The sequence below is a fragment of the Bombus vosnesenskii genome, unplaced genomic scaffold, assembly GCF_011952255.1.
Source record: "Bombus vosnesenskii isolate JDL3184/JDL3185 unplaced genomic scaffold, Bvos_JDL3184-5_v1.1 scf7180000014621, whole genome shotgun sequence".
NCBI classification, from domain to species: domain Eukaryota; kingdom Metazoa; phylum Arthropoda; class Insecta; order Hymenoptera; family Apidae; genus Bombus; species Bombus vosnesenskii.
Genome location: NW_022883555.1, coordinates 1,223,815 through 1,243,915, shown reverse-complemented (window position 1 = coordinate 1,243,915; position 20,101 = coordinate 1,223,815). Strand labels below are relative to the sequence as shown.

General features: G+C 39.2%; 1 protein-coding gene across 1 annotated transcript in view; it reads right to left on the bottom strand.

The window, feature by feature from the left end:
* Positions 1 to 20,101, bottom strand: part of LOC117240397 — a 42,812-nt gene that overhangs the window by 11,254 nt on the left and 11,457 nt on the right. The window contains 8 exon segments of the mRNA XM_033506436.1: positions 1,708 to 1,777; positions 6,885 to 7,050; positions 8,840 to 8,970; positions 9,071 to 9,153; positions 9,617 to 10,294; positions 14,135 to 14,272; positions 15,334 to 15,429; positions 17,817 to 17,907. Of these exon segments, the coding sequence (XP_033362327.1) occupies positions 1,708 to 1,777; positions 6,885 to 7,050; positions 8,840 to 8,970; positions 9,071 to 9,153; positions 9,617 to 10,294; positions 14,135 to 14,272; positions 15,334 to 15,429; positions 17,817 to 17,907 (1,453 nt within the window).

The following is a 20,101-nucleotide window of genomic DNA, read 5'->3' as shown; positions in this document are numbered from 1 at the left end:
AGAGAAAATCTTTTTGTTTCTTTAATTATACTCGTAAAAAATATGAATTTACAGTCTAGTTATAACTATCCATGTGTTTAAAATATACGCAAGAAGTACAAACTAAAAATTACATTTACACAAAAGGTTACTCTCACAAAACCAGGAAAATATCTGACGTATCATGTTTTCCCTTTTGATGTTTATATAATTTTTGATTGAACACGATTTGATCAGCATGAGGAAAAATTGCAACTGCAATCGTAAAAAACAGTGGTTGGGATTCGTCATCGCCCCTTTAATGAGGTCCATGAGATTCACAAACCCAGCCGGCAGTTGGGGCGTTTGGGCGCACTGTGCGATTACGTACAGTGAGAACGGAAGTTATAGTGGCGCTAAAACGGGTGGCTCGTGATGCCGCAATAAACTACAGTGTGGTATCTAGTAGAGATATTTACAAGCAAAGTACAAGTGGACGACGTCGATTTTCGAATCGATCCAGCAGCGTGCGAGAAAAACATTTCTTTCTTTTTCTCTTTCTTTTTTTTTTTTTTTCATCTTTATACGCCTTTTCAATCTCTTCGATTCTTCTCTATATTCTATCATCATTATAAATTTCTCTTTCTTTTTGGAAGACACATTTTCTGACGGTCGCTTTTAGTTCGTTCTCTTTTTCTCTTTGCATTCTTTCCTTTTAACTCACCGAGAAAATGACGGACAAGCTAGATTTTCATCGCGAGGACTCGAATACTTATTTTTCATCTGATTCGTACCTCAAGTGATCAGAGTCGCATCACTTTCGTTTTCTTTTTTGAAATTTTATATTCGCGGCGAAACTTGGACTTTTTTTATTCTGATTATTTTCATCTTTTCTTTTTTCAAGTTCCACGATAACATGTGGATGACGGAACGGAGTAGAAGACGATAACAGTAAGAAGTGGTGATAATCGAGAGATACTAGTTTTCGTGCCCGGGTTGCAAGTCTCGAACGGCGAACGTGATGGCCCGCGATTTGTCAACTTGTATTTTACATCTTTTTGCCGGCTACTCCGTGCTACCTGCACGAGTATCTTCTATCTTCGAACCTCAACGTCTCGTCTAATTTCTCCAATTATTAATTTATACGAATTAATTTGATGCCTTTTAAAATAAATCTCAATTTACAGAATATACGAGCAAAAGGTAATTGAAAATTTCATATAAAATGTCATTGGAATTGGAATTTTCATAGAACTTCATATACCAAACATCTTCGGATTAAAGATATTTCAATTTAAAATACTCGCTTGAAATAGATATTATAAATTCAAAGGTACTGAATTCATTTACATATCTAATCGTTCTTAAATAAGATTCATTTTACGCCGTTGTAGAAATGTCATACAACGGTATCACGAATATTTAAATAATTTTCGAAAACGACTTGAAAGAATATGTATCGGAAATTTCTCAAAACATTCCACGGAAGATACTCGTGCACGGTAGCCAAGTATTTCGTCGTATCGTTCACCATCATTCACCGCATAGAAAGAAAAGTAACTTCCTCTAGTGTTCACACTACTATGAAACCGAGATGTGAGACTTCTAGTTCCTTCTCAACACTTCTCAAGATCGAATACGTATGTACACACGACCGGAACAGCGTGCGCAGCTTGTCGACATGACGTTATATAAATTCTCCTCTCAAGAAGCAACGAGTTCAAAACCCTCTACACGATGCACACGTACCTGCACGGCTTGCACCACTGGCTTTGCTGGTCTAATCCGTACCTGGCGCGACACTTCTTCATGTTGTTACCTAGAAAATGCGAAACGTGCACCGATTAGCTGACTGTACAGCATCTTCGGCTGTGAACAAGGGCTGGGGTGGCGTTTATTCCTTATTTTTCTTTTCTTTCTTGTTTTCTTTTCTTTTCTATGTCACGTATAACATACATATATATATATATATATATATATATATATATATATATACACATATATATATATATATATATATATATACATATAAATATATATATATATATAAAAAGAGAGAGAGAGAGATAGAGAGAGATGGATCATCGAATTTCCCTCGTTTTATCGAACGGATGACGGTAATTGACAGAACGATCGTCTACAATCGTTTTGCGAATTAATTGTAAGACAATTTTCAAGAGCAAAGAGTTTGCTTGATTGGAAAAAATTGAAAAATTAGCAACTGTCATTCTCGTAATTCTACGAATATTGTACGTAATATTCTCTTTGCAAAGTGCGAAATGGTTCGTTACCGATGCAACGATGTAAACTTGTTGAGAATACGGAACGAATTCAACGTTTGTCAACTAGTCATGCGTGCAACAGAACGATCGCGACCAATTGAGCTTTACTCGTTCGAAGTTTCGTGATTTTCTGCAGAATCGAGAGAAAGTCGAGGTTACTTAGAATCGGAAGGTGATTTGAAATTGCGAGTTCAAGCTCAAATGGTCCAGAAATTTGACAATATACCAGTGAGGCAGGACCTTCCCGGAAGACATTAATATTTTTTGATATTATTGTTGATTTATGCATACTGCTATTCATAAGTCACCAGACACTTGATAGGCTGATTAATAAATTACTAGAATGAGAGGTGAATTCTGAATGGACTGAGAATCACAGTGACGTAGTTCGTTACCATTTCTCGTAACACAGTATTTTGTATTTATGGTTATAAAATGTTGAACGCACTGTTTGAAATTCTGAAGACGTGTCTCGGTATTGGAAATTCTAATGAAATATTTTAATTCTTTGCTGATTATGAAATTAAGCGGACGATGTTTTTGAAATAATTCAAATTCTTCAGACTCTGTCTTGCGTCATTATGATTCTCAGTCTATCGATTATTAGTCGTTTACAATAAATGATCTACTATGTTTCTAAGATCTTAAGAATAGACAAATCTCCGGTGACTCATATATGCGTTGATTCTCGATCTACACGAGAAATCTTGAATTACTTCAACTTCGAACATTGTAGTCTTCGAAGAAGGACTCTGCGAATCGATAAAAAAAAATTGAAAAAAAAATAAAAAAGAGATATTTTGTCAAGCTGAGTAAAAATAGCATGCAGCGTAAAAACGTTAAAAACGGCGTAAAAAACACGATCAAAGATCATATCTACTCAATTAATGTCGTGATATCTGTATTAAAACGCAAGCTCTAGACAATAAATATTAAAGATGAATGTAAAAAACGAAGTTTAAGAAAAAAATTAGAAAATATATGAAAAAAAGGATAAAGAAAAAACGTTCGAGCGCTTGAACGTCGTGAACGAAACAACTCGTATGTAAGGGTCGAGAATAATTGAGTGATTGCTTAGAGGTGACCATAGAAAGAATCAAAACGAAGAAAAAAAAGGTGGGCAATGGGTCAACGAAGTACAATCTTAATACAAAAAAAAAAAAAAAAGAAAAAAGAGATTAAAATTAGAGAAAAAATTAACAGGGGTCGACAGGCAATGTTGAAACGATCAAAGGTGATGGCGAGCGAAAAAAATGAAGAAGGGGTAAAGGTGTGAATCGAAACTAGCGTATCAAAGAAGAAAAAGTAACGGAGAAGGGAAGGAAGAAGAAGAAGAAGAAGAAGAAAAGTGAGAACTGTGGAAGAAAAAGAAGAAGAAAAAGAAGATATACAGGAAAAAGACAAGAGCGCAAGAAAAAGGGTAGAGGCGGAAGAAAAGGAAGGAGAAAGAAGTGGAAGAAAAATAAAAAAAGAGAAGAAAGAAAAAAGATAGGTGAACACAGAGAGACTGAGTGAAAATTAAAAACGCTTAGGATTGTCTGATTGCGGAGTATAGGTCCCTGTAAAAATGCAAGATGGCCAGCGTCCCCAAAGTTGTATACGTAATTAATAATTAATAAATGCTGTGTCATGTGCGTGTACGTGTGTACTGAATGCGCTCGTGTCCCATTTACTTTTTCGTTCCCGTTATATACTTGACAGAGCAATATATATAATGGAAATCTGTCGAACACCATGTTGGCACGCACGTGCGCATGCGTACGTGCACGCCCGCTCGCGCGAGTGTTGATCATTCATTACTATATATTCTTTTTTTTTTTCTATTTTTCTCGAACATTATATATTTTCTCTTATTATTCTCTTTCTTTTTGCATCTTTTTTTTTCTAATTCTCTTCCATCTATTTTTGTATGTATATATAATTTTTTTTCTCTATATGTTTCGTTCGTTATTTAAGACAAAAAGGAACTAAAAAATATATTACGAAAGACCATATACAATAATAGATATAAGTTACATATACATATATATGTATATATGAAGGTATATATGCGTGTGCATGTATATAATATAGTAATAATTATAATTAATATATAATCGTATATATATATACATATATGTAGAATATGTATTATATATAATATATATATATATCGACCCAAAACCCCAAGACGGGGGGAAAACATGCAACATAATGTAGTGTAGCAATAAGAATGTATATAATAATTATATAATAGTATAATGTAATAATGAGGGGGTGGGGGGCTGTTGAAAAAGGGGAGGGGGAATATATTTCAATAAATTTCTGTAGCTGTGTTGGTAGTATGTAGTAAGTAGTAAGTAATAGTAGTAATAGTAGTAAGTAGTAGTAGTTGTAGTTGTTGTTGCTGTTCGTGGGGCGGGGGGAGCTTGTAAGAATGTGTGGAGTGAGGCATGTGGGTACCTCCAGGATCACTGTTTGTGTCTTGTTTGCGCTTCCTCTTCTTAGTTCGGTTGGTATTTGCGCGGGAAGACCAGTCAGGGTACAGCTGCATGTGCAACTGTCTCTCCCGTCGCGCCAACTCATAATACTTGGCCTGTTCCTCTCGCCCTAGCGCGTGCCACTACCGAGAGAGAACCAAACACTATTTGTAATTGTGCATGAACCGTGGGCTAAACAATTATTTTTAATCAAGAAGAAAAAAAAAAGAGATTCACTAATGCTACTACCGCCACCCTAATTTGCATCTTTCGTTTGTATTTTTTTTCCTTTTTTGTTTAAACTGTTCGCTTATATGTCTTTTGCATCATTTCTTTTAGTGAAATAATAAAAAATCTCGTTTATCTCGTTCGTATGCGCTTTGTATATAGTATATTACGTATGCTCGTTCGACGCATCGTCGCCATTATTTTGCTCGAGCATAGATTCAGTAACACTGGGGTCCCTACTTTCCGTTTAAAGTGCTAGAAGAACAGCCTAGATTCTCCCCTCCCCCTCGCTTGTATCGCTACTCATCGTATCGTTACTTTTAGCGTGAAGAACTTTGACGATACAGGGTGTCTGATAGAGAGAATCGCCGATACGGCGAATACGGTGGATTTGTTCGCGAGTACACGCGGGTCCAGCGAAACTGAGGATTCTTGGCTGGTCTATACACTGAAAAAGTGCCACTATATATATAATCACACGTTACACTACACGAGCATAACTACTCAAAGCAATAAACACACGAAACAATTCTTATCTTAAAAAGAAATTGTAATTTCCTTTCCGCTTTCAAAGCGAAACCATTCCTCCTTTAGAACTAGACATTTCAAGCTCACTTCTTTCCCTTTTTCCAGTGTATTCATATCCTCCTTCACTCAACGTCCTTCAGAGGAGTCGATAGAAAGGATATTACGATCACAAAACGTGTTCACTTACCGTTCACGATCGTAGAAAAAAAAAAAAAAATTTCAAATCGTTCGAAAGAATAGTAGAGAGATAAATAGTTGAAAGGACGTCGAGGATCAGCATAGAGTTCTCGCTGGACCAAAAATTCACTCTTATCGCAACACGTCTCGATGGGCCAATAAGGAAAACACTGCGGTCCCGTTCGAAATGATCGTGAAGAGAAAATCGATCGAGAATCGGATTCCTCCCCGGGGCTCTACCAGACATCCCATACCTAAGGCTCCTCGCATCATCATCATCGTACGTCATCGCTCTCGTTCGAATTAATCACAGTCGATCTATGTTCGTTCGTTCAACGACATTTCTTCCATCTATATTTTTTTCCATTTTTTTTCTCACAGTCTTTTTTTCTTTTGTCTCTCCGTGAACGGATACCGCTTTAGGGAGTTTGGCCAGATACACAAAAAAAAAAGAATCTGCGTTAATGATCGGTCGCATGCCGCGAGACTCCGTTCTTTCCCTGTTTGCTGCGCCGCCGCGCATACAATTGATTCGGCCGCATATGAATCCGCCAAGAAAAATTCCGCCCCCCAACAGACAATCCAATGTGAACCCAATAATATGCAATATATAATCGAGTCGAAAAAAAAAGAACGGATAACACGTGTACGTAGGCGCGTGCACGCGGATTCCGGCGCGCGGATTCACGCGAGCGCGTGCACGCGTATACGTGGCGCCGTGTGTTTGTTCGACAGGGCTCCGCTCGGTATTCCATTTGAACACAATGAGAAAAACAAAAAAGTCCGCACGAGTCGAAGAGTGAAAAATGTTAAGACGGAATATAAAAAATAAAAATGAATGAACGAAAAATCGGAGAATTGAAAAAAAAGTAAAAAAAAAACTATATATATATATATGTATATAACAAAGAGAACAAACAAGAGGAACATAAACGAAACAAATACAAAAAAAAAAATGGACACTTAAAGAACAAGAACGATAGACCGGAAAAAATTCGAAAAATAATGTAGAATATATGTTCGTTAGAATAAAAAAATATTAAAAAAAAAAAAAAGAAGATAATAACCAGAATGAAACTTTGCACAAGAGACTTTGATCGTTTCAATGTCAACCAGTAATAGATAATCTATATGAATTATTATTATTATTATATCATTATCATTATTATTATTATTATTATTATATTATGATTATTATTATTATTATAATGAATTATTAAGGGCCTGCTGTTCTAGCACTGGAAAGTGGTACCTCCGGTGGGATCTGCGGACCGTTCTTTCTTCCTCTTCTTCTTCTTGCTGCCGTATCCGTAGTTATCCCTGGCACTCCAGCCGGGGTATCGTTGCTGATGGAGATGGCGCTCCTGCCTGGCCGCCTCATAATACCGCGCCTGCTCCTCCCGGCTTAGCGAGTGCCACTGCGTGTCATACCCCCAAAATTCAGATTCACAGATTCACAGTCTCACAGTATCTATCCGTGCACCGTGTGTCCCTTTTATTTTTTTTTTTTTTCATTATTCACGTCCCTTTTTTTCCACGTGTATATTTTTTACGATAAGTTTTTTTTTAAAGGAAATTTATTATCGTATTACTGTATTTTTCTTTTGTTATTATTACTCTTTAGCGACTCGTTTTTACCCTCACAGAGTGGATACACACACCAAGAGAGAAGTGTACATATTTACTTCTTTCTTTATTCGTTATGGTGCCGACCCAATTTCTGTTTGGAACCCATCCCCTAAGAAACTACCCCCTCTTTACATCGACGAGACACTTCCTTAGATCCCACCTACGATGCTCTTTTTCTCTATTCTATATTCTAATCTAGCTATCTAGTCGTACTGAGATTACTAGCAGATACGGTTAGTGCTTTGATACTTTTTTTTTTTTATCAATCTCGCGGATCCAACGAAAGAGTTAACAAAACGCATGCAACTTTTTATTTTCTTTCCTTTTTTTTTGTTTGTGCTTTTCGATCGTCCTTCGAGACACCTTCTGTGGTTTCGGGTGCTCTGTGGATTCTGATCGTCTCGTGCTCCATCAAGTCAAGATTTTACTTCCAGATCAATATTACCGATTTCGTTGCTCCAATTTACACGTAAACTTCAATCCTCCCTCGATAATACTCAACGTGATTTTTTCATTTTTATGGCACTTAGTTTCTATCGAATTCTCACAAAAGCTTCGCGACATTTGTCCTCTATTAAATCCTTTAAATCTATAATCTATGGATAACAATCGTTTGGAAGAAATATGGAAGAAAATCTTGACTTTGATGCGCTTCTGCTTTACATCAGGGCTCGTTCGAATACATTTCTGATTGTTTTCCATTGCTACTAACGATACAAGAAGGTGTTTCAGCAACTAACTATTCTGAAAGTTTTCTTACATGTAGATCGTTTTTTCGTAGTCTTGAAATGAAAAAAAGAAGAAGGAAACTTGTATGCAAAATATTTCCTCATAGTTAACAGCAATTTAAATAGAACTTACACAAAATGTGACGTAATTCGTGGTATAATCAAGTTTCCGTAATGTAAAATAAATCAAAATGATCGAATAGCTTTTTGTCACGCTGTCAATTTGAAGTACGTGCTCATGTATGATACTTTGAGTAACCTGAGTAATTAATGATACTCTTTTGTGTCAAATATTTCCTCTGACAGATTAAATATTGTTACACTCTCGAAATTTATTACACAGGCAATATAATCCACAAATTAATCCACAAATAATGCATCGTTTGAAATCTTTATACGAAAGAGTCAATTATCAGTTTCGACTGATTACGTTTTAATATTTAAAAAGCTAAATAGGCAGAATATCGCAAAGTGATCTATCAACAAATTACTGCTAATAGTATTCCAATTATAATTATCGCGTTATTATTACTATATTTAACAGCATTAGTAACTGTATCATTTATCGCTTATCGCTTTCCACTGTCAGTTTCCTACAAGACAGAGCTTCGCACTTCGAAAAGCTATTTTTCCATTTCAACTTATTTTACTCTCGTGTCACGAATCATGGTCCATCCTATACAGGAACAACCGTGATTCTAACTAGAACTGAAAGAAAAGGAATATCAAACAGGCATAGATTTCATAAAAATTTCTTAGTGAACTCAAAAATCGTACAAACCCTGATGCAACAGTTTCTTCAATACTATACAAACACTTATCAACGAAAGTATAGTTCCATACTACTCACTCGTCTTCCCAATATTTGGTTGATCGCGGCGCTCTCTTTTAAGGTACACTCCGCCACGACCTTCGCCCTCATCTCCTTCATGTACAGCATGAACGCGTTCAAAGGCTTTTTTATATGGGGTTTCTTTTTATCTGTCAAACATCATCGACGGGTATGAGAGGTGGCCTCTACAGTGTGAAAATCAACGGTAAACTGATCACAGAAGCCCAGATCCGTTAAACGAGCCCTTACCTTGATTATTCTGTTGCCCTGTGTCCTGTGCTTTCGCGTTATCCGCCGGTAACGACGTGGAATTCTTCTGTTCTACCGTAGACCTATCAACAGAATACCAAAAAATTACGTTACTATCGATTTGTATCGACACGATTCCCGAACAAACTAAATTTCTTATCCTGTTATTCATTTAACGCTTATTCATACACGCAATTTTAGCTTTTTACGGGAAATAGCCATCATTGTGTCACGTTTATAGTACTATAGATATACGGATCTATTAAAATTCATAAATTAAAATTTCAAATTCGTAAACTTATTCAAATTTATGCAATTTCTTTTCTTTTATTTTCTGAACCGTTCATCTTGAATTTTTATTTATCTTATTACGCTAACGGGGGGTTGAACGAGGAAATGTTAGAAATTTCCATCGTTCCAAGATCATTATCATCGTTCAAAATCCCTTTCCATCCAGTAAACAAACTAAATTCCTCGTTTCTCTCTGCCCCATTTGGATATCAATCTACAAGCAATTTGTATTTCATCAAACATCCCCATCGTTACCGTTTGAAGTAAGGCTGCTTCGAGTCGCGGTTCAGGGGTTGTTGGTCAGGTTTCGTGCAGGATAGGGGAAAGGTCGGCGTGGAGTTCTGGGAATTGCACAGTTGCTCCGTGAGATTCGTCGTAGGCCCATCAAAATACGGCTGGGCGGGCAAGGTCAACGGGTTCCTGGGGAAGTTCTGCGGCAGTGGCCAGTTCATCTGTTGCCACATACGATGTCTGGCCTCGACCATTGCCAGCAGCTGCATGAAGTTGTGCTGGGCACCGTATGGAGGCGGTGTCACGCTCCTTGGCAGGCTCATGTTCGACATCTGCATCAGGCTGCTCATGTAGAGTGCCGTAAGGATTTTGTGATCGGCCGTGGGTAAGCCCGCCTCGCCAGCCTTCATCGCGTCCTGGAGTATCGTCATGTTTTCCTCGATCGTTTTGCTTGGATCAGGATTGTTACACTTCTCCTCGTCGATCCTGTTGATCGATGCCTCGCTGCTACCTTCCTCGATCGTCACGTTGGTCGCTGGCCCGCTCTCAGTGTTGTCGTCCTTCTTTATCACCAGGTTCAATGGCTCCAGACACTCGGGCTCCATCGCACTCGTGGGTCCCCGTTTATACCCACCGGCACGCTCGAAACTGATCCATCGAACCGCGATACACCGCGTGTGACAACCTCTACTCTGTTTTATTCTCCTTTTTCTATTTCCCCCCGTTTTACGTTCTAGTCTTTCGTTTTTCGTGTTATTCTATTCTAATCTATTTAGTCGCGTGCCAAGTATCCCGTACACGTGAACGTTCATCACGCAGTGATCGACACTGCGGTTCGAGCAACGTCTTATCATCCTTCCGCTGGCCGATTCGTCAGTGTTGCAAGCATCGTCGTAGGAGCACGTTGCCTCGCGTATCCTAACAGGATCGAGAAACTCGAGAACATCGGTATTCACGCAGCCCCTCGTTGCTTTACACTCCACCACGCTCCTAGTCTTCGCGTCTTCGTGTTCTATCATCGTATCGCACGTCGGCGAATAATTTCGACGGAACAGTCCTTGTTGTAAACAGCACACATACACGCACAACATTTACCCCCAAAACGTCTACACCGACATGAACGGCGCCTGGTTCGAGACGACGACACCGGTAGTGACCGCGTCAATCCGGAAGCAGTCGAACAAGCACTGTTCACGCCACGTCTTACTCATCGTCGTCTGCGCGTCGCGTATCGTCCATCTGAATCGCTCCATATCGTCGTGCGGATGGCATTCAAACATTCATGAGCGTCGAATCGCAGGGTAAAATGTCTCCAGGGGCGGCATCTCGTGCACGGGCCCTCCGCCGTCGGTATATATCCTCGTCTCTCTTGCTCTTTGGTCCTCTCGGTTCTCACCAGCTCCGAAAAAGAAGAGGCAGAGAAGAGAATAAAACCTCCTCTCGACGATTCTTTTCGTTTCTCTCTGTCCAAAAAGACCTTACTCCCTGGACACGATATTTTTCTTCCTTCGGCTTGCCTCCTTCTTTCGGACACACGCGCGCGGTTATATCGTCTCTCCCTTTTACTGGCACGACTTTATATTCCACACGGAACGAGCACACGGCAGTGTTACAAAAATATGATAGAAGAAAAATAAGAAGAGAATCTGTCTCGTCTTTCTATATGTTTGGTATGCTGTTGGTTGGTACTACCGTCTGTTTCCGCGTCGTGCCTCTTTTCCACCACCCTGTGTTATCCCGCATCCAGCGAAAATGCGTCGTTCCTGGCGTCGGTGGAATCACCGAGCGGTGTTACGACGATTGATTATCCGCGAGTGCGGAAGGGGCGGCGGGGTGGAGGGCTGCACCGTGGGGCCATCATCGCGATTCATGGCTCCGCAGCAACGACACCCTACCATCCGCCGATGTATAATTCGCGCGTGGGGGGTGAAGATTGCATTCTCTCCGCTTTCCCTGCGTGATGCCTTTTTTTGGCGGGCTGCGTGGCGCTACCATCGGCACCCTCACACCCCCGCCGCGACTCTCTCTGCCTGGGACCACCACCACCACCACCACCACCACCACCACCACCACACGGAACGATATATGCCACCTGCACAGGGACAGTTTCTCTTTAGTCTCCACGGATCAGCTGCTTTTATTATATATCTTCGTTATCGATCTGTCTCTTTCTTTCTTTATATATGTATATATATATATATATTCCCTTTTTTATTCGAAAAGAAAATGCAAGCGCCAAGAGGAAACCTTCGACATCTGCTCTTGCGATCCTGACACGTGAGTCTGATCGATCCGTGACCTCGTCTCACTCCCGCGTAGATATTCCAACGTGAAGCATCCAGTTTAAACGGAGCCCGAGAGCACGTGTATTACAGTGTATTTCTTTCGCAGGTCTCTTCCTTCCGGATCTCACGATCATCTACAGACGTTAGAAATTTAGTGCTATCAAATGAACGGTTGATTTTCAATCACGTGACACGTGGCTGGATCGAAGGTCAAAATGGAAGACAAGAGAGCACGCGAGGTTCACGAGGCGGCTCGTAAAAGTCCGTCGCGGCGTCCCGACGCTTCGGCGGCACGCGACGCTCCCCTCTTCAACAACGGCCCTCGTCGTCCAGCAGCAGCTGCCAGCTGATCACACGGCGTGTCTCGTGTACGGTCTTGTACACGCGTGCCTCGAATGTAGGAAGCGCGACCATGCGGCTTTGTATACGATGCTCGGGCCAGGCGATCGGCCGGGTACTAATGCAAATTAGAAATCTGTTTAAGAGGGTAATGATCAATACATAACCGGCGGCGGCGGCGGCGGCGGCGGCGGCGGTGCTGGCGGCGCCAGCAGGCGCAGACGCTGTGCGAAGAGAGTCATTCAATAAGTGTTATACGTCGCTCGACGGTAAAGGGGGAACGACTGTACGAGGGGTTGAACACCCCGTGACGTGCTACCCCCTATGGTCGTCAGTGAAACTATCCGTCAACCCGTGATACACTGCCAGTCGACGCTTCTTTATCAACGGACGGGCCGAACTAAGCGTTTTCCTTTATCGATGGCAGGATATCAAATCGTACCTGATAAAAAGCAACCATATATATATATATCCACGTTTTTCAGTTTATGTCCAGATAGACATCTATCTGACGTAAATCGGTCAAGTGTCTTCCTTTATCGATAAAAGGATATAAAGTAATATCCGATGGAAAGGAACCATCGATTATATCCACGTTTGTAAGTTTACGTGCAGGTTGATTTATCCGGTGCGTATCGGTGAAAGTGTCTTTCTTTATCGATAAAAGGGTATGATATGGTTGATGATAAAAGGGAAACGTTATATATTTACGTTTTTACGTTTATGTTCGAATATAGTGTTTCTCTTCGTCTATTTACGAAGAGTCTTCTTTATTGATAAAAGGATATGAAATAGTAGCTGATAAAAGGTAACCATCGTGTATTTATGTTTCTTCATTGACGTTCGTTTGTAGCGTACCTTTTGTTTTTATCCACCGATGGAACGTTTTTCTTTATCAATGGAGGGAGATTAAATAGTTAGCAACCGATGAAGGGAAACCACATCACATATTTACGTTGATTCGATTATCGATTAAGCGTTTTCCTCTACCAATATTTTACGTCTGTTTTACGTTCATGTTCATTTTCGTTATCTATCACCATCGATGACAAGGACAATGAAAGATCCTTGTAGGTAAATGTTCCGTTCGAGGATTCGTTTTATCATCGTACACAGAGGATATCGTCCAGAGATATTGGTTTTTGGTTCAGTGGAACGAAAAAGAGAGATAGTCCCCTGGTTTAGTTTCACCCTTCTGGCGTATCCATCGTGCATCCAGTAAATTATCGACTGGCCTCGGTAATGCTTCCCCCGACTGCGATATTTACCAGCGAATGCGATCAAAGCATCAGGCTTGTAGAAAGCCGTGTTATACCTTTGACAAGCTGCTCTTTGCAATATATCGATGTATCTACGCTTCTTCTCGTTTTTTCCCTCGAAACTTTCTCTCGTAAATTTCATACCAACTCCGATCGTTCCAAACAACCGAATGGTTACTCCACTCGAATTACGATACTTGATACGTTACAAGTATACTCTGATTCGTTTTCAATTATTGCAATTATTAGGATGGAAGATTACGCACGATACGAAAAAGGTATAAAAAACGTGCGAAGTACGGTGCTTTCTATAATACTTGGTAGGTAAAACGATTTTCTACCGAGGTTCTATCTTTTCCTTTTCTTTCCTTTTTCTCATTGTACTCTCAAAACTATGAAATTGCATAAGTATTCGCAGTTTAATTGTCAGTATCGATTAGAACTACTCCAAGGTTTAATCCGATGGAATATCTTTCCGATCAGTAGACGGTAACGGCGAACTGTTTGACTGTGTCAATTGTAGGGAAGGATCGATATTTATGTTCTGCTATACGTTATGAATGGGGAAAAGGAATAGGGAAAAGGTTATTGAAGGAGATAATATCGTTTGATTCGGTGGAATGGACGTAGGTGTCGCTGAAATATCGATAGGAACGAACCTGTGATTGTGATCCAGGGTGGAATGATCCGTTTTCGGCGCCGAGGATACCAGTGCGTGGGACGCCAACGCGTGTGCGTGCGGACTAAGTCCAGGGTGCGGGGGCATCAGACCCGTCGGCGAAAACCGGTAGAGATCACTGAAAAAAGTTGCAGAAAATTTCGTTATTTTTGCCATGCTAGAGAATTATCGAATGATTATTACGATGTCGCAGTAATAATTAGACTACGAATGCTCATGCGAATTTACACTCCCACGAGCACAACTAATTGAACTTTTCTGAACTTAACGAAACTTAAATTTTCGAATGTTTTATTCATTCTTTGGATATCTTGTACAGTTTTCTATGTGTATATTCTCGATATTTTTGTATCAGGTTGTCGCAAAAGTTTCTTTCGTTTCATAAGGAAATAATAGATGCGTGACATTTTTTGTTTCATATTACTTTATTGAATCATGTATGATTCAATAGAATCATAAAACGAAAGAAACTTTTGGGACAACCTAATGTCGTGAATCTATTATTTCCTTGTAAAACGAAAGAAACTTTCGAACCTTGAAACTTTTCATCCATTTTGTTCCACTGGATCATACATAATTCAATAAAATAATACGAAACAAAAAATATTCCACATCCATTACTTGCTTAAAAAACGAAAGAAGCTTTTGGAACAGCCCAATATCTTTAAAGCTTTACATAAATGCGTAAACATTCGTAGTACCAATGATTTTAGAAATGACGTTCGGTCGATGGTTTCAGTGTTTTTCACCTCTTTAGGGATATTAGATAATTTGTCCTTAATTCTAGAGTTATTACAGAAGATATAAAAACAATCGAACGATTTCTATTCTTAATAGATTCATCCCTGATGAGGTAAAAAATGTAAGAAAGTTACGAGTGTTATCGTTAATTGAACGTGTCAACACCGTTTAAGGAATAATAATAATTTTAACAATATAAAATTCTTCGAAATAAACAGATATTACAAATATTATTAAATAATTCGTAATTAATCACGCAGATGGTTGGTGCAGATAACTGAATTTGCAATATCGAAAGTTTATTGCAGGATGCAAGTTGAAACGTTCATCGATCAAATTATTTGTGTAGACGTAGAGAGACGCGGAGTGAAGTAATGTGTAACAGAAATTAGAGTGTTTGTATGAACTTGAGAAATCCGATTTCGATCACCTACTAACCTTGGTAAACTAGAACTTGTGATGGGCAAACTCGTGGGATATGGACTTCGGAAACCAGTGCTTGCCGGGGAAATAGGGTACATGCTCGGTGTGTGCCTGAAACGAAATCGTTGCTTGTCAAACAAAAGCATTAGTCTGAAAGTAATTGTCTTCGTACAGTACAGTCTCTGTTGTTAGAGCGGTTTTCATGATTTCTCAAGCGTTTCCTTCTCGATTACCATGTAATTTTATTTAGAAAGGAGAACGGTTAACGAATGAATTTCACGAAACTGAATATACAGAAAGCGTTGGCAAAATAACTGTAACGCTTATTCTTCAGAAAAGCAGCAGATCAAACAGTTGACTTTTTTGGACAACAGAATACATGGAATTTTTTTTTAAATTCTGTTACCAAAATAGTATTTAAGTTTCAATCTTTTTAATCAAATTTCCTTGGCGCATGTGTCTTCGTTATTTTTATTGAAGTGTTCCGACACGATGCTAATCTTCCATTGCAAGTATCAGCATCGTGGAATTACGTCTAAATCTGTAATCTCTGAAGTAAAAATTCCTTCTATTACGATTCTATTTCAATTATCACAAAAATCATTGTGGAAGATATTTAATGTTGTAAATTTTGCTTCACAGAATTATGCTTTGAATTTTGCATTATAATTTCTCCTTCACTTTGCAATAATCCTTCTAAAAGAAAGCAATCTTGGAAATTCGATTTCCTTATAAATTTCAACGAAATTAAAATCTTCACCCTTAAATTCAAAATTCCCGCCATCGTATTTCGTTTCTTCTTCAATTCACAATCTCTTGAAAAAAGGCTGACAAATCCTTCAAACTACAATTTACAAAATTGAACACGACTTTTACTCCTTCAAACTGAGATTTCCTCCATTTCTTCATTTCTTCTTTCCACGACAATACTCCCCAAAAAGACACGAATCTCCCAAACTTCAATTTACACGATCAAACCTAAATTCCTAGCCCTTTAAACAAAAATTCCACCGCAATTGCCTCTCCACTCGACCAGAAATCCTTGTGGAAGCTGTTCGCGGCGTGCTACTTCCTCGAACGCGACGAATGGCTCGAGATCGCCGGGGAAAAGCGTGGTTCCGCCCTCCTAATTGAGAAGAACGAGCCTAATCACCCGTGGAAAATCTCAATTTAGGACGATTCGAGCAGAAAGCAAATAACAAGGAGGGAGGCAGCCTCTAGAAGAGGGTTGGTTCATGCGGTCAGCGTTATAGGTGGATCGGCGACGATGGCGACTACGTCGTTCACCAGCGATCTAATAGACCGGAACTGAGAGGATGACCAAGGAAACGGAGCCGTGATTCGGCCGGAAAAACGAGAACTGAATCGAGAAATTTGTTGGCCTATTCTTCTCGAAATTCTGATTTTTCTTGCCCCCAACGCTTTGATTCTTAACTTCTTCTCTTAAGATACGGTAGAATTATTTGAGTCAGTAAGATACCTGGATCAAGTTAGGTAATTCAATGTGTTGTAGTTGGCCAAATTTGATTATGAACGATTTTCGAGCGATTTGCGTTTGAAGATCGCGGACATATTTTTGGTTTTCTCATCTTAATGTTGTTGTCTGACTAAGCAGAAAAATATGACATAATTGAAAACGAAAACAAGACGTAAGTATTTCAAAGATAGCTGCTAAGTTGATACAGTTTCGCGGAAACGAAATATAATTATTAAGTATAATTATTAAAGCAAGAGATATTTTAACATCTTCGATATTTGAATATTACGACGAGCGATGTTTAAAAAAATGTTGAAGCACAAATGAAAAAACAACCTTTATAACACGAGATGTAACTGCTCCCTTGTAAAAAGTGCAACTTATTTTGTTCTTTGCCTGTAGCTTTTCTCTGAAAGGTCTTGAGCATCTCATAATATATTTGCAAATTCCATAATTCTGTGCGAAGTTCAAGATTGAATTTTAAAATAACGGGGCACAGCTGACTCAAATAATCTTTTCAACGACGGAGTACGAACGCACAATCGGAAGATGAGAAAGAATAAAGGAAGGAAGGGTTGAAAAGGGGAATATCTGCGAGGTTAAATAAAAATCACGTTTATCCTGGTCGAGTGGCGCGTTCGAGGGTTGAATCGTTAGTACGCGAAAGGTAGAATTATAATATTGTTCGAGAAATTGGACGTTTCTCATGTAAATCGGTCCACTTGTCATCGAACTCGAATCCTTGGAACTTTTATTTCGCTTTAAGCGTATCTCGTATCGTGGGTATTCGATCCGTTTCTTTTATCCACGTTTCCCACAATACGAAAATATGATAAACGGCTGTTCGTTTAATCGTGACGGGGACGTGAAATTATCGGGAAATTGTAATATTCCGATTCTGGTACCTAAAGTCGACAAGAAGATTAATTATCTCTGTTATTGCATAACGAGAGACACGTAATGAGATTCGTTTAAGCAGCTTTTTGCCGGTGACGTTTTATATCGTGGTATATTGACTTACCAGGAAGCGGCGACTTGCGTCATTTCCGGACTAAGCATGGGGTACGGATATTGACCCGTGGAGAAGGGATACATGGGTGCTCTCGTCAGACCTGCAACAAAAATCAGTGATGCTGTTGTTCCGTTCTCTTCGAAAGTTCCTTTATCTTGTCACGAATGTTAAGTAACTAGATATGCCAAGCGATATCGCAAAATGTACAACGGGGACATTGAAAAATATTAATGCAAGTTATACATGATTAAACTAAACTTATACTAAACTTATACACTACTAAACTTATGATACTAAACTTATCAGCGCAGGTCAAATCGACCGTTTTCGAACTTCTACACAAATTTAATCATATTTAAACGTTATCATATCGCTTCATAATTTCTGACCTTTGCCTAAAACAAGCATACAATATATTTTTTGGTATTTACTTTTAGTTTGCTTTTTTCTTTTCTAAGAAAAAATTGTATTCTGCCTTGCCTACCGCGAGTGGTCAATTCTATCGTACGATTTTTACTTCGTGAATTTTGTTATGGACCTAGAAATTGTATATGAAGTAATAATCGTACTGGATAAAGATAAGATTGTCCATTGTTAATATCGAAGTGCTTTCTAAATAGTAACATCGAAATTTAAATAATTAAATAATATTGGTACACTTGTTAACGTCGAGGAGTAATTCTTGCAATTGTAATTTGCAAATACCTGAATACACGATTGAATAGATTGAATAAATCAGAAACGCGATATATAGCTGTATCAAAGTCCATTGTCTATCTAAAAATAATAATAACAAAATTGTATAAATTACTGAAATACTATAAATCCAAGGATTTTCCTCTATAAATTCAAGAAACACAACTTTTTGTAATTAAAGAATCACATTTAGTGATATATTTTAAGTGATATTATTTAATGTTTAATTGCCATCATTGTGGACGACTTTCTAGAGAGGATATATTTTTATGGGGTTGATCGGTACGCCGACGGCGTCGCGTCTCCTGGCCTCGAATCAACGGATGCAGGATAAACATTATTATGGACGAGATCAAAGTAGAACGATCCTATTGGAGAAAAGGAGGACTATGTATTTAATATCGAGCCGTTTTGCACTACAAACACAAATCGGATGACCCGGCGAGCGGACATTGATCGCTGGCCACGGTCCCCTCGACGTTCGACACTATCATCCGTCTAAAGAAAGTCTGTTTGATAACAATTTGCATTCCATATCATATTCGTAAATGATTCTCAATTGTATTTCGTAGAATATACATTAGAGAATGTTAGGAACGTTTATGCGAAGAGACGAAATCTTTTCTACATGTTCTGTAAGAAATATTTGTCCCTATAGTAAGGAAAAGATTTTATCTAAATGTAAGTAAAATAGCGCGAATTATTAAGTAAAGTGTCTCTAAAAGTTCTTGAAATTATATGCCTAATATACTCCAAGTTTAGAACTGACGCGAAGCGTATTAAAAACCCCTAACAGAATTCTCTCACGTACAATCAGTTCCTCCAAATCTAAAACTAGTTTCTACAAGCAGAAAGATTTCCATAACTCATCAGGAAAGAAATAGAAAGATCGCTATCCGTCCCTCAACTCGTTCCACTCTGTTGATTGTTATGGAAAACCTTCTGTGCCCGCACTATCATCTCGGACCGTCGTATAATGGAAATATTACGCGAGTGAACCAGAGGATGAAAATCACTGTTACTCTCTACGATTCAAAACGTATTAGAAGCCTTCAAGATGTTTCTTATACGCCGATAATGTACCAATAACGACCTCAAAAATCTCGATAATTACATTTTAAATTTCCAACCAGTAGCCCAACCAACAAAAGCCCCATCCAGCAAAGAAGAAATAAAAAAAAAAAAAACTGAATATCTGTTGTTGGAAGCCAGACTCCACCCTATCGATAATTACTGGAAACCCCGTGTATCCACACTGTCGCCCCGGATCGTCGTTACACGAGGCTGATGACGTAGGTAGAAGGAAAAGGGGTGCGCGTAGCTTTCACAGTGGCGGTATCTAATACATAACCGGTATACGTGCTGCAGAACCGGTCGCGGCCCCCGAAGAGCCCCAGAAACGTCGACTACCGCCTATAAGTGGGGTGCCTTTGGCGAGGCGAAGTGTAATTGGCTTCATAAGGGTCGACGAGAAGCGGCCGGAATATCGGCAAGCCCTGAAACCGCTTGACGAGGCCAATACTTCTCTCTTTCCTCCCCTTGCGCCGTCGTTGCCCCTCTATAACGTTCGTATACTGTGGATGGACTCTCTTTCCACC